At 41.8% G+C, this 14,988-nt stretch overlaps 1 protein-coding gene across 4 annotated transcripts in view; it reads left to right on the top strand.

The window, feature by feature from the left end:
* Nucleotides 1–14,988, top strand: part of LOC133448934 (contactin-4-like) — a 242,039-nt gene that overhangs the window by 197,118 nt on the left and 29,933 nt on the right. For all 4 annotated transcript variants that reach the window (XM_061727954.1, XM_061727956.1, XM_061727955.1 and 1 more), the window contains one exon: nt 13,520–13,647. In XM_061727954.1, the coding sequence (XP_061583938.1) occupies nt 13,520–13,647 (128 nt within the window). The remainder of the gene's footprint in view (nt 1–13,519; nt 13,648–14,988) is intronic.

Below are 14,988 nucleotides of genomic sequence, written 5' to 3' on the forward strand. Positions count from 1 at the left end.
TGCTATTAAAGCACTTTAAACTTTAAATCAAAGCGTTTTGTTTTTTCATATAAAATAAATACATTTCTATGCAGTTTAGAAGTTTTGGGGATGTCCCTTTTTTTGGCGCCTGCGCTGCTGAAATCGGGGCGTCCCTTATTTCTATTTCTGAAAGGTGGCAACCCTATAGGCTATGCGACGCCATAGCCATTTTAGCTTGGCTGACTTAGCATTGTTTAGCTACGGTTCTAATGGATTTTACTTTACATGAACCATATCTGTCCAAACATTGTCACTAAGTGTCAACAACACCCGACATGTGTGCTGTTAGAGCTGAAAGGAGGACTAGCAGAGCTCCTCTTGGAGCCCATGCTCACGTAGCCTCCTGCTACCAGCGGCGCGGGCTAATTTACTGTATGGCAGGTTCCAGCGGACATGTGCTTGGACTAGTCCTGAAATGATCCACCGTGACTCCTAGATCTGTCCACCATTCCATGCCAGGGGATGTCATTTCAAACGTAGAAATGACAACGTCCTTTAGCTGACGAGCAAGAAGCTGCTGAGCTTCATCCTTAAACCTTTCCAGGACAACCCACAGCCGGTCACAGCGGTCTTTCAGCAGAACAAAATATATTCTATTTTAAAGTTGAATCACTATGCTCCGTTAGATCTTTGGTTGTAGCGCAGAAGATAAAAGTGATGACAGATTGGCTGTGAAAAAAATCCCACGCCCCTAATTATACATTCAATTTCAATTCAATTTTATTTTTATAGCGTCTATTACAACAGAAGTTGTTCTAGGCGCTTTACAGAGACCCAGAACATGATCCCCGAGCAATTATTAAACATAACATAAACAATGGCAGGTAAAAACTCCCCTAGTGGGAGAAAAACCTTAAGCCAAACAATGACAAGATGCTGTCTAGACTCTAGACTCTAGACAGCATATAGAGTAATAACATACAGTTATTACTCTATATAGTTTCCCCTGATGGGGCACAAATTCACCTCCTGTACAGCTGTCGTGGAGAAGAAAACCAGGAACCAGCCTGTGAATATGTCTCCTTCTGCTGCAAAGTTGAGTGTCACCCACAGCGACGGTCCCCAGTGGTCGGTCGATGAACTGCAGTGATCCTCGCTTCCTTGTTGGCATCAAGCTAAAGGTTTGAATGTTGGCGTCCGGTGTAATCACAAGCTGATGAGGTGCTGCGATGCCTCTGTTCAGCCTGTGAACAGAAAAGTCATAAAAAGTGAGAGAAGGGAGGATCCTCCACACAAATGGACTTCAAACGTAACGACATCAGACTAAAGAACTCTGCCCTCATGAAGTGGCTTCACACCCATCTCTGCTCATCGCTCATGATCACAGGCATGGATTGATTTTGCTGTTGTATCTAGAGTCCATCAGGATGATGTGTAGATCCATCTGCTGTCTCGCTGTTACTACCACACCGCCTGCATTCGCAGTCATAATATATATCCATTAAACATTTAAGACTTTGGATCATCCGTGCATTTTCATCTATCAAACTGACCAAACCGTCGCTGAATCAGCCATTTAACCCCCTTTTTCTGGAGATGGAAGAAGATGGTTTGTGAAACTGGTTCTGAGTTGTGACTAAAATGAATCTGTGACCAGAAGGAAAGTGAATTCTGAGATGTTTGCTGAGATTAGGTCAGGAACCTCTTCGCCCGTCTGCATCCCATGTATGGCTGGAAGGATTATTTTTATCCGGGAGACGGTGGCTGATATCATTTTTCAAAGTGAGAATCCGCCAGCACAGCACAAGTAATCCATCTTGGTTCCCCTGACAGTTTTTTGCGGAACATGTGTGCTCTTTATTCCTTAAGGGAAACACACGGATAGGGATGAATATCTCAAGAAGGAGAATAAACCAAGAGGGGAGTTTGTGATTAACAGAACCCCCCCCCCACAAACCCCAGGTCGATAACCCCCTCTACTCTAAATGCAATTACCAACATAATCACATCATGTTCCTCAGACAGGAATTAAGACGTTCTCAGTCAAGTTGCTTTATTGGAGCACCTTTTCATAAAACACGCTCCGTTCTAGACGCTGTTACTTCTGAGAGCGTCTCTATTATAGGGCAGCAAATTGTGTATTTCAGTCACAGCTAAATGTGAAATGGAAGCATTGAAGTTACCACATTAAGCTGTTGCTATGCACCAGACACTTCCTGCACCTTGTCAAATTAAAACCTTTTTGACGGTAATAGAGTAGAAACCCTCACGCTGTCAGAGCAGGGCTGACAATATGACATCACAAATCCCTGCAGGGGTAATTCAAGGATTCTGATTGATGTGAATATCATAAACCTCAGTAAACAAGCCTTTTAGAAAGTGACTTACAATCATATATATAATTGCATAATAATAATGTCATAAAGGCTTCATCCAGTACACAAACATGTAAGAAGCATCACGATTAACGCACACTTTCCTCCTGTTAATGTAGTAAAATCTGATTATTATGCTGATATAAACATTCTTTTTACCGAGAGTATACTGCTTTTGTCTTTTTCCTGTAATGAAACATTCAGTTCTCTAAGAAAAACTGCTCAGTGGTTTTATAATGCTGTGCAGAAGAGTAGCGCGCCTACTGTATCTATCAAGAAAAAAAAAAAAACATAGAGAGAAATAGATTTTTGCTGCCGAGGCTGTGGGGAAGAACTTTCTGCTTACATTATGGTAATTCACACAAGAGCAGAAGCGTTAGCGAGGTCCACAGTGAGAGATTAATACTTGTAATGCAGCTCTGTCCTCTAGCCGTGTTTTCCTAAAGTAGGAGTCTTCGATGCCAGCTGGTGCCCTGGAGACACCCCCCCCCTCACACACACACACACACACACACACACACACACACACACACACACACACACACACACACACACACACACACACCCCACACGTGTTAATGACAAGAAACACCCCACGACCCTGCCTCCAGCTGCAAATCCATAGTCAAGATTTGGAAAGTAACTGCCGAGTTTCTACTTATCCTTTTAAATAATGTGCTCTGCTGTAACGCAGCACTTCCATGCAGCAGTGGCCACAAATAAACTTTTTTTTGTTGTCGTAAAAACTGGAAAATAATTGTACAGTTTTGTGGTACCCCGGCCCATCATTGAGTCCTTTGTATTAAATGTCTTGTTTATTAGTTGAGTCATTGGAGCTATATTCTAACTTTATTATCACATTGCCTCCAATAATCAGCTTAAATGATCATCATGGGGCTTTTTTACCACCTATCTGTAGAAAGGACAATTCAGGTTTATTAGTTGAGTCACTCCATCATTGGAGCATTAGTTGAGTCACTCCATCATTTGTTCAGGTTCACCTCATGTCAGACAGCTCAGCCAGAAACTTAAGGGGACAAATATTGCTGTGAACTGATTGATAAGGTGTGCAAGTGTTCCAACATCAGCACAAAAGTACCAAAGTAATATCTTTATATTGATGATGTGGCAGTGAAAGGAAGCCCTCGTCTAGACGTGTATTTAGGACATATACCATTCATTAAGGGGGCAGGATGCAGGTCTTGTCAGCATTTTACTGAGATGTATCCATCATTTCTGAAAATCTGCTGAAAAGCAAAACTTTCTCAGGATTTGTAAAGGTGTTGGTGATGGCTTGCTAAGCCAGAAGGTAGGGCCTCACTTGCCTAAAGGACAAAAACAACTTATAAATTAAGTTTAGGTTAAAGTGGCAGATTTAATTACAAGCAACATGAACATTACACCTCCAGATGCAGGAAAGGGCCTCCTGCATTGTGAAGGACCACACCCTCCCTGGACACGCACCATCATCATCGTCCCCATATCTGATCACTTTTACAGCATAAACCACTTTGAACTCAACTGCCAACTAAAACTAGCCAACGTTTGCTGCTGACTGTTGATATTGAAGTGTTTTTCCACACCTTTGTTAATATTATGAAGTTTATTACTATATTTTACTTCTTATTGTATTGTGTCATTTGGGTGGCACCGGGACCAGGGAAACATATTTAATTCCACCTCGTGTCTGACATGGCAATAACAACTCCCTCTATCTTTGAATGCATTTTCTGTATGGTTAGTTTTATTGTGAAACATATTTATTTCCTGTCTTTTGTTTGTGATATTTGCCAATCAACTGCTTCTCAACAATATTATTCAAAAAGTAACAAGCTGAATTTCATGAAGATAACCCCCTGGAGAGAAAAGCTCCAGACGAAGGCGACCCTCGGTGGAGATTTGCTCAGTTATCGCAACCAAAAATATTTCTGTGTCTTATCCTGCAGCGCTTCTCTTTTCAGTGTTATTCTTTTGTTAATAATGGTTAGGATAATTTCCTTGACCTAATGGAGCCAAGCATTAATTCCTAAAAGTCTGCCTTCAGCAATAATAAACCAACCCTATAGCTTATCTGCCAGAAGTAAATTATGCACCTTGTATTAAACAGTGTCTACAGAGAGAAGAAAAAAAGGAGGGCACCTGTTTTGCAGTCTCTAATTTATCATTTATTTCAGTGTTAATGGATTTACAAGAAATAGAAAGGTGCCGTCATTTATTCACGTTGCAACAATAAGAAGACATCTGAGAGGTGGTGCTGCAGTCGTACCGTGGTCTGCAGGTCTTGCTGTCCTGGCTCTGTGCTGCACAGCTGGGCTTGATTTATACCGCTGACAAGGCCGTTTCTCCCCGGCACAGCACACTGTGGGGAGCCGTAGATGAACAGCCTTTCAATTTATCTTCTACAGCCCCTTCCTCCCTCCACACTTCAGGGTTTTTAAAGCAGCCAAAAGCATAGATCAACACCTAAAGTTAGGTCCCACCCCTTGTCCTGGCTCAGAGGATGTGGTGACCTCACCTTTCTTCTGCTCACCAGCAACATAACAGCCTCTGGCCTCAAGCTCTGTTAGCAACACTGACATTTTGATACAGTTATGATTAAAAACAGCACCTGCAGGTAGGTCGAAGACGGCCAGCGAGGGTTGGAAACACTTACACAGACACGCCTCACCCATCTACAAGCTCACCGCAGGAGAAAATAAAAAAAACACCATTTCCAACTTGCTCTCTGCAGCACTCTTCTCAAACTTCATCGTTATTTGTGAGTGAGTACCTGTTGAACTGTATGCCTGGACAAAAGAAATAACCTTTGTGTATAAAAGATCTGAGCTGATTGCAGTGACTCGTCGTTCTTCCCGTCGTCGCATGGATGAGGAATTTCCCTGATTAGAATCTTAGCGCTCATTCCAACAGCAATTTTTATTTACTCTGTTGATTAGAAATGCACGCAGGCCCCCGCCCTGCACTCTCAAGATCTGACTTTTCTGTTTAACAAGCTAACGAGGCTGTGTTTAAAGCCACATCTCAGGCCCACGCTTCACAGCAGCTGCCTTCTGGTAGGGCTGGGCGATATATCGAGATTTTAATATATATCAATATATTTTCAAACGCGATATGGTACGAGACAATATCGTTTATATCGATTTAAAAAAAAATTATATATATATTTTTTTTTTTATGATTTTGATATAGCTTATTTTGTGACAAATTGACTTGAATGTTTTATTTGAGATTTGCACAAATGTTTTGTTATTTGCACAACTGTCAACCTCAGTGGAAAAGTCTGCCTGTTACTGTCTACATTGTATTAATTGCACAGTGTATTTGAATTTAATTGTTATGCAGGAAAGGGATATTTGTTTTATTTTATTCAAGAAGCATTTTTATTCTATATATGCAGGTAGTTTATTTTTATTTCATTTGTTTTATACATTTTGATATTGTGCAGACCTCTGTTAATAAAGGAACCTGTGTGACATTTGGCACGAGGCTTTGTATTAAAACTGACTTTTTAAGGGGTTGCCTCAGAAAAAAATGAAGCTAACAGAGATGCTATGCTATAAAGCTTTGGGGGAAACCCCAATTATGGCACAGAAAAAATATCAATATATATCGAGTATCGCCATTCAGCTAGAAAATATCGAGATATGACTTTTGGTCCATATCACCCAGCCCTACCTTCTGTCCGTGGTTGGTGCTCGCCTTTTTGGGATTCACTTTCTTTCAATTGAAGCATTTCCTCTGTCGCCTCTTCAACGTTGAGTTTATCAAGCAGATCAAAGACAAAACATGTCTGAATTGAAGATCAAAACAAGCCTTTCAAGGGCCTTGTTGATTGTGTGGAAGCTTACAAAAAGGTAGTCTCTGCATTTAAGAGCATCTCAAAGAGAAGGCAAGAAAACTAACAAAAGCAGTCCCTTCCTTTCGACCTGACTATTTCACCTCCAATTCGACTTCACACACCGGTGATATCCGCGCTGTGACTGATGTTATTTGTCTCTTTCATCTCATCCCTGGGAGCAGAGGATCAGCTCTCAGCATCCCCCGTCCTCCCAGGCTTGATCTCATCCAAAATACACACCTGTGTTTTTTAGGATTACATGAGTGCATGTGGTCGTTTGGCCGTGTTCACAGTAATTGCCTCTTTTAGGTGAATTAAAACCATATCCATTAAAGCTGTGTGAGGCAGGGATGAAAGGAAATGGCACTTGTGTTCATCTCACCTGTGAATTATTGATACCCGCCCGAGTGCTGGCTTCCCCCAGGACGCGGGGTGCGTGTCTGCTCACGTGGCAGGCACGTTGTAACAGAGGTGTTGTTTGGGGCCACGGATGAGAAGGCAAATGTGTTAATAGTACTCATTCAGCTCGTGCTCGGCGCTGACGTGCTTCAGTTGACCTCCTCTGCGGTTCCATTAGCTCCACAAAAGTGATGAGTACGTATGTAGACAGCCCGTCTGCTTCTTTTTACTGGACTGTCAATGAAAGGACCGCTTCATACTAGTTTTCCAAATAAATGAAGGGAAAGTACGGATCACAGAGAAAAGCCACGGCTACCTTTAGCTCCACCGGTGGGCTTTTGAGCCTCTTACAAGATGCACAAGTCTCATGTTCTGTCTCTGAGGATAAGGCTTTAGGGGATAGAAAGGACAGAGAGTACAAATATATCTTCTCATTGAAGTTGAGGTTTTTCTTGAATTTACTCTCATTTAATATGTCATTGATAAATATGGTGTGAAAATACATATACCGTATTTTCTGGACTATAAGCTGCACCTGCATATAAACCGCATCCACTCTATTTAAAAAAAAAAAAGATATGCAAGCCGCAGATATTTATGTTGTTAGAATTAGATATTTACTACATGTACAGAAGGATTTTGAACTGTAAATTATGTACATGTATGTACCTAAATAGATCCTTTCCTAACAGTGTCTTTTAACACGGCAGCAACTTTGCTGATTAAAACGGGACAGAACCAAGAGAAAATAACCGGTATTTATTTATCTGTTTGAAATCTGCTTCTACCTACTTCTATCTGCTAAAGAAGAAGTAGTGTATTCTTCTTTGCATTTATTTTGTCTTAGTTTTGATTCTAATTCCGGTTACAGCGCCCCGAGCGGTGGAAGAAAAATCCACAGAATAGCCGCACCTTTGTATAAGCTGCATGGTTGAAAACCTATGAAAAAAGTAGCGGCTTATAGTCCAGAAAATACGGTAATTGTGTTTCAATTACAACACTAATTGTGTAAAAAAGAAGCCGTCAGTTGAGCTTTACTCTGCACAGTAATTCAGGTCATGTAGTGGTTTTAATTGCGCTCACTCGGCTGGGGATCACGGTCACTTGTAGGACTATGTACCATTTGATGGGTCATATAATTCAAATTCATCAGCGTGTAGGTTTAGTGTCATTAACTGCACAGCATCCCACGTGCAATAGGCGCTCTCGTAACTGACGGGCATTTTTGGTTAGCCTGCATTCAGCACTTTTATCTCAGCCAGATATAAACCAAAAAGCCTCCACTCAGCAGCACCATGTGGTTTTAGAAGTAGATTCTCTTACGCTAACTGCCTCTGCACTTTCTTATCACATCTACCACTTGAAAAAGACCCAGTGAAGCGGAGAAATATACCGCCGCGTCACACCGTATCAACCCTGTTTCACAAGTGCATTCAGCCTAGGTGCCACTGCGAGGCTGAAGCATCCAGACTGTATGGATGGTAAAATCAAGGATTCAGGAGGGACAATGGCTGGATAACCTCTGCCACACTGATAATTATGAAACATCCAGACTACTGTATGATAAAGTCAAGGTTTCAGGAGGGACGTCTATATTAAACGGCTGGATAACCTCTGCCACACTGATAATTATAAAACACACACAACTGAGGAACCTCCTCCTTAGACTTTCTTTTTTGTATTATCCCAACAAGGGGAATTCATCCCAAGCACACCTCTGTAACCAGTAGGATACCTCTCCCCAAGAAATCACTTATACTCACTTATGCGTGACTATTAAACGATGAATAATTAGCATCATCAGGTACTGACTTTATACAATACATGCTTATTGTTAAAAAAAGAACAATAATAACTAAACAACAGAGTTGTAAATGAGGTGTGTATATGCATGTACATAGCTGGGAGGGAATTCATGAAAATCGTTTTTCAAAGTTTTTGATATTTGACATGGTGTTAGGTTTGGACATAACCACCGCAAACAAATTGGGATGGCCCCCTAGTGGCCGGTTTGCAGAAAATTCAAAATGAATTAATAACCAAGGCAATAGAGGCAGGCGTAGGTTTTAAGTGAGTTTAAATATGCACAGCTGATGTTTTTTGTGTTTTATTTTAATAAAATCCTATTCTTTCACTGTGACTTAGTTCTGAGGTTCTTTTCATCTTAAGCCTGAATGAAGGCCACTGTTCTCACCCATCGGATTATTGACACTACAGTGATAGTGACCTGTCCAATAAACAGAAAATTGCATTCCTTGGGGGTGAAAACAGGGGTCTAGAGCCCTATAAAATATTTTTATGTGACTTAATTCTAGAGATATGGAGTTTTTTCAGGCAAAAAATGACCTTGAAAATTAAATTTGACCTTCAACATGACCTTGAAATAGGAAATTTATCTCATAATTGAATTCCTGGCACCAAAAAAGTAGAAAAAGTGACAATATACAACAATCTAGGACTAAGAGAAGCTGAGATATGACCTTTGGTCTTTTCGGTGGGAGCCAATTTGAATATTCTGCAAACCGGCCACTAGGGGGTCACAATTTGTTTGCGGTGGTTTTTGAAAACCTTATGTCCATAACTAACACCATGCTAAATATCAAAAACTTGTCACCAAGTGCACAATCTTTATGATTTTTGACATATTCCCTCCCAGCTAACATACGTATTGTCTGCATTTATGTGTGTGTATGTGTACATTTGTGAACCATCTCTGATATAACACAAGAATTGAAACATGAATTTCAGTTAGTGGTAAAGATGCTTTTTGTCCCTACTCCTTTGAGCACTGAGCATGAAAATGGACATGCTTTTCTGTGTTCTTGGAGTTCTTACCTTGGACATCACTGTCAGCGCTGGATCCAGGTGTTATGAAGGTTACAGTTGCAAGACTTGATTTCCAGACTTTAACTAGTTACGTCATTAGGTGAGGATTACCTTCGACAGTCAGACACTGCATTTATTCAAAAGGTGAAGCTTCCTTCTATGTTCAATATTTGTTGTCGATGTGAAGAAATGTGTATTTGCGTGTGAGGACACAACAATCGTTGTCCAGTTTGGGTTGGATTCCTTCACAGCTGTCACACACGGAGATGACGGCGTGTGGTGTTGGTTGTTTTGGTTCCTCTGATTGATGGCGTTTATATTCCTGTCCTCATCCTCGGGGCTCAAACGTGCTTGGCTGGATTTCTGGACATGTCATTGTTGAAAAACATAAACATAGCAACCAGAGTTGTGGACATTTGACCAGTCAGAGGGCAACCTCCAAATATCTTGCTGATTGGAAAACACTTCAAACAACATCATCTCATTTAGATCTAGCTGTATTAACAGTGATAACTGTCTTTAATGTTCTAAAGTAATTACGAAGCGTTAGGAGTTATCATGGGAGGAAAGTTAATTAAGTATCCTTCAAATAACAAAAATCACTGGAAGTTGCAATCTGATGTCCACCGTAAAAGGGAAAAGGGAGCCCCAGCCAAAATAAACGAATAAAATAGAAGAGACTCCCATCAGCAGGATTCCAAACATCTACAGGAACCAAAGCTTAAACACGGCTGCCAGCAACTCCCAACCTACTTAATAAGTACTTAAACAAAGCCAAACAAAAGCAGCACAGACAGGCTGGTGGAGCGGTCCCAGGACACTGCCCTCTCTGGCTCTGGAACAGGTCCATACGAGTTTGATGAGCCAACACAGTACAAGAGAGGAAATGACAAGTTCATCAGTCTCAGGATAGCATCACGATGATGTCCTTAGAGGAGTGTTCGCTGAGGATCTGAAGATGCTCATTCATTTAAGCTGACAGACGTCTGTCAGCTTAAATGGGCTGGACAAACAGATCAGATCTGCTTTCAACTTGAAGTAACTGCTTTGATGGGAATGGAGATTAAGGGAAGTTGCATGTTGCTGTAACAGTCATTATTTGAATATTAACATAAACCTAGCACTTAAAGTCAGGAGATTTCTGTTTGGTGGATTATTTCTTTGTTGTACAGTAACAATGCTTGTTGATAATGAATCTTGTGCCATTGGAAAGCCTGTTCATTTCTCTTTTACATGGCGCCACTTGTGTAAGCAACATGCATTGGTGGGAGGGGCAGCAGAGCTTTTTGGGTTGGACCCATGAAACATTTACCTGCCGATGCCAAACACCTTTGACTCTTGTTTGGTGCTTGGTGGGTTGGATGATTGAAGTTTGAAGAAACAACACATATTGGCAGTTTAATAATTAAATACAAATCCGGATCCCATTCTTCAACCAGCATTTCATCCCAAGTCAGCCGATGTGGTTGTGTTGGTCGCTCTGGAACAAACAGCTAACCCTAACCCAAGCTGATCCCACAAGTGTTCAGTGGGGTTGAGGTCAGGACTTCTGGCAGGTCTCCACCTCCAAACCCGCTCTGGGAGGGCGAGCGTTGTCATCTTGGAGGACAGAGTTGGGTCCCAGACTGTGGAGGTGCAGGGTCACCACTGGTTGGAGAATCTCATCTCCATATCTCTCTGCGTTGAGATTACCTCCAATGATGACGAGCCTCCCCACCATCAGACTGCCTCCACCAAAGATGTTCGGTGCCGCAGTCAGCATAGTGTTCTCCACGTCTTCTCCAACTTTGACTCTACGATCCAATGCTGTAGCCAGAATCTGGACTCATCTCTGAACATAGGGTTCCTCCACATGTTCAGGTTCCAGTGCATGTGTTGCTGACACCAGCGCAAACTGGCCTGACGGTGAAGGCCAGTCATGGCAGACCTCTTGTCCGCCCAAGAGACCAGATATTGGCTGCGTGCAGTCTGTTCCATGGGCAGAGAGCCGTCGGCCATGTTGTCCTGCAAGTCTGTAGAAGACAGCCCACCGTACATAAGTGCTGACAGGCTGAGGAAACTGTATTTCTGGGGGTACCAGAAGCTCAAAACAGGTCAATAGCAACAGAAAAATTAGCTGTTTGGCCTTGACAGAGAAGAGTTGGCAAATATTTCATGGGTCCAACCCACATCCTCCGCTCTGCTGCTCCCCCAACCAAACATATTCCTTACAAATGTGGCACCATTTACAAGTTTACTTTACAAGGAAAGTAAAGAGGCTTTCCAACAGTACAAGATTTATTAAGAAGCATCGTTACAACAAAGAAATAATCTCCCAAACACAAATTTCCTTAACTTTTTTTTCCTATGGTTATTAATTAAATACGTATTGCAATTAATTATTAGCTTGTTGGTAAGTTGAATTGACAAATTGTGCAACTTGAATGTAGATACGTCCAGCAGCGTGGAAGCTGAGCTCCCAGCTGAGGTGAGCACATTAGCAGCAGAGGAAGAAGATCAATCCGGCTATGATAAACTGGCAGTAATAAATCCGTTAATCTCAAGTGTCTCTGGTGAAAGCTTTTAAAGTGCCAGGTGAAAAATGAGACAGGTGTGGATGCTAATTCTCAACTCTCACCGGGGGCTCTGCATGAGATCAATTCACGAGGCATAAAATGACCAGTTACTCATCTGATCTCGGTTTCCTGAGCAGGTGCACTCTCCATTAAACATCTGGGATACAGCGTTAGCGTTTCTTAAATGAAAATCCGGATGTAACTTACCAAGGATGCTTCATGCATGTCACTCTCATCTCATCCTCTGCCTGAAGTCACAGACGTGGTTCCTTCACTGAGCATGAGTCGGATTCTGAGCTGATCCGTAGACCTCCAAGGTCTGGGGGGCCATGTCTCAGTTTGGCTCGGATTTTCCCACTTTGCAAATTGAAATGAACATCATCCTAACAGAACTTAAATGTTGATGGATGACCATAACAAACCCCTCCATTTATCCGTACTGGTTTGGCTGTTTTTACTGTGTTGCACCTAGGTTAATCAGGTAATAATATCTGAGCTGGTACAGAGTTAAAGTGGTATGCCGAGGCTTTGTGTCCCTTTTTTTTTCTCCAAAAATAAATGAATAAAAAGAGTGCCATGACAACATAACGGCCTATTCAGCTATTCAGACGGCTGCGTGTCTCAGAAGAAGATATCCCGGGGTCTCATCAAATTGCTTATTCAACCAAGGAGGCTCTTGGAAAAATGTTCAGCTTTTTTTAATACATTTTTATTAAATGCTTTTATTACAGCCACGAGAGGTTCTTTTAATTGCTGCCTGAAAGGGCAGTAAGTTGGGGTTTTTTTTGTTTTTTTTGGGCGGGGGAGTGGGGTCAGCAAAGGAACAGCCAACAATGGTTCTGCAATGGTGCTGCTCCAGCTTTATGGTACTACTTTCAATATCAACATCAGCGCTGGTTTTCATAACTGGTTGAAGCTGCATGGTGTCACGTGTGAATTGTAATTACAATTAACCCCTTGAAAGGGAAGCTAGAAGCATTGTGTGGATCTCCAAACCTTCTGTAACCAACGACTATGCAGACTCCTTCAACTGCGTTCATCAGTGAACAGAACCATTTAGCCGCCACGCAACATTTTGCCCCCTCGCAATCAGGCTGACGCCGTTTTATATTTACAGCTTGCAGAATCAGCAGCGCATTTCAGATAATTAAAATTCAGGGTGCTTTGATGAGGTGGTCCACCCTTGATTTCCCACAGCACCTTGCTTTCAAGAGCACACATTCCATTTTTGCATGTTGTTATGGAAATGTCAACTTTTGCTGAGGCCTTTTGACCTTTTTGAAGCACTTGTAGCTGTTGCATAAAGGGCAGGAAGCCACTTTTGACCCAGATATCTCAAAGCCGTTCGCTGAATTAATCAGCCCTGAAAATACTACCCTACTAAAAGGATGAACTTGGAGAAACATTTGTTTTTTGTTTTTTTATCTAATCTTATGCTGTCTGAAGTATTACTTCATGCCACATAGATGAGATCTGGAAGCTTAAACATGTCGTTGCATTTGTTACTGATGGTGGATCCTCATACTTTGTGGTAAACATGTTTTCTTTTTCTCTCTTCGTCACAGGGTCTCCATCCTTGAAAACGGTAATCTTCGGATTTGGAACGTTACCAATTCTGACGCAGGCCTCTACACCTGCATGGCAAGAAACCAGTTTGGAGTGGCGAGCAGCACAGGGACCGTCACAGTTAAAGGTATGTCCTGACCTCGGTTTTGAGTTTGACCATTGTTTCTTTTTTGCCATTTCAGCAGGAACCCTGGCCAGTAGAGCACAGAACATCTGTTTCAAACACACGTCTTTGCTGTTGCAGCAAATAACCCTCTGCGGTGTTTCTTTTTGCTCTTTGAAAAGCTTAGCTGAGGTATTTGAATCATAAATTAGATGGACACCCATTTCTGTAACATCCGTCTGCCTTGCTCTCACTGTCCTCTGACAAGTCGCCCAAGGAATGAGGCCTTTACTCTGAGTTGCCATTACTGGAGCGACAGAGATACATGGGTTGTTATTTTCTGTTTGCAGAGATGTTGAAAACATTTGGCGCCCCGCCTTGCTCCTACCACTGTGAGCGGATGTGCTGTGTGAAAAGGCCCTGGCGTTGTTAGATCATCGGGGCTGCAGATTTCATTTCTGCTCTGCTGCGATGACTTATTATACTTCATTAAAAATGAATGTGAGCTGGGCATAAAGTGTTGTGCATTCGGTGGCTTTATTCTGTGTGCACTGCTGTTTTCCTGTCCTATTTCCACGGGGGATGGTGTTCTCGCCTCCTCAGGTTCCTGGGGGATTTGCTGACATATTCAGTGAACTGTATCCTCACTGTGACCCTCTTTTCATGGAGGTTGCACAGTTCACTTGTGTTATTGTTATTTGTTCTGCATTGACCTTCCTTGTTGGCAGGCATGTGGAGATTTATGGAATTATTGATCTTTGGGATATTGGCCTTAGGGAGAGAAGTGTATATCTCTGTTTCAAAAGGTTTTGTATACAATTACATGCAGTATATAATCCAACAGATCATTTGTTTTTGGCACTTCCAATGTTTAAGCTATTTATTCTTCTGCTTTTGCATTTCACCGGTATAGTTACGAATATCATATTGTAGAAACGACGACAACGCCCCCAGCAAGATTGTGTTCTGCAGATCCACTCACGCCTTCTCTTCTCTGTCTAAACATCCTGTCTTGCTGACAGGAATCAGCAAGAGAGACCACGTCTCTCCAGTGTTAGCCTCCCTCTATCAGTTCCTTGGAAAACTTTTAACACAATTAATAACAATTAATTAACAACTTTATTGCAGACACAGGTCCATATAAAACATAATACAATATAGAACGTATAAAAAAGAAATACAAAAATACAAAATATACATTTATAAGACATACAAGCTATTGCACCAATGCCACCTTAGCCTAGAGGTGAATCTATAGCAGCTTTTCAATCCAACAATCCAATTCAAAGTTTTGTTACTGGTGTATAAACTCCTAAATAGGGATGCCCCGATACCGATACTGGTATCGGTATCGGGTGCGCGCTC

The sequence above is a fragment of the Cololabis saira genome, chromosome 8 (assembly GCF_033807715.1).
Source record: "Cololabis saira isolate AMF1-May2022 chromosome 8, fColSai1.1, whole genome shotgun sequence".
Lineage (NCBI taxonomy): Eukaryota > Metazoa > Chordata > Actinopteri > Beloniformes > Belonidae > Cololabis > Cololabis saira.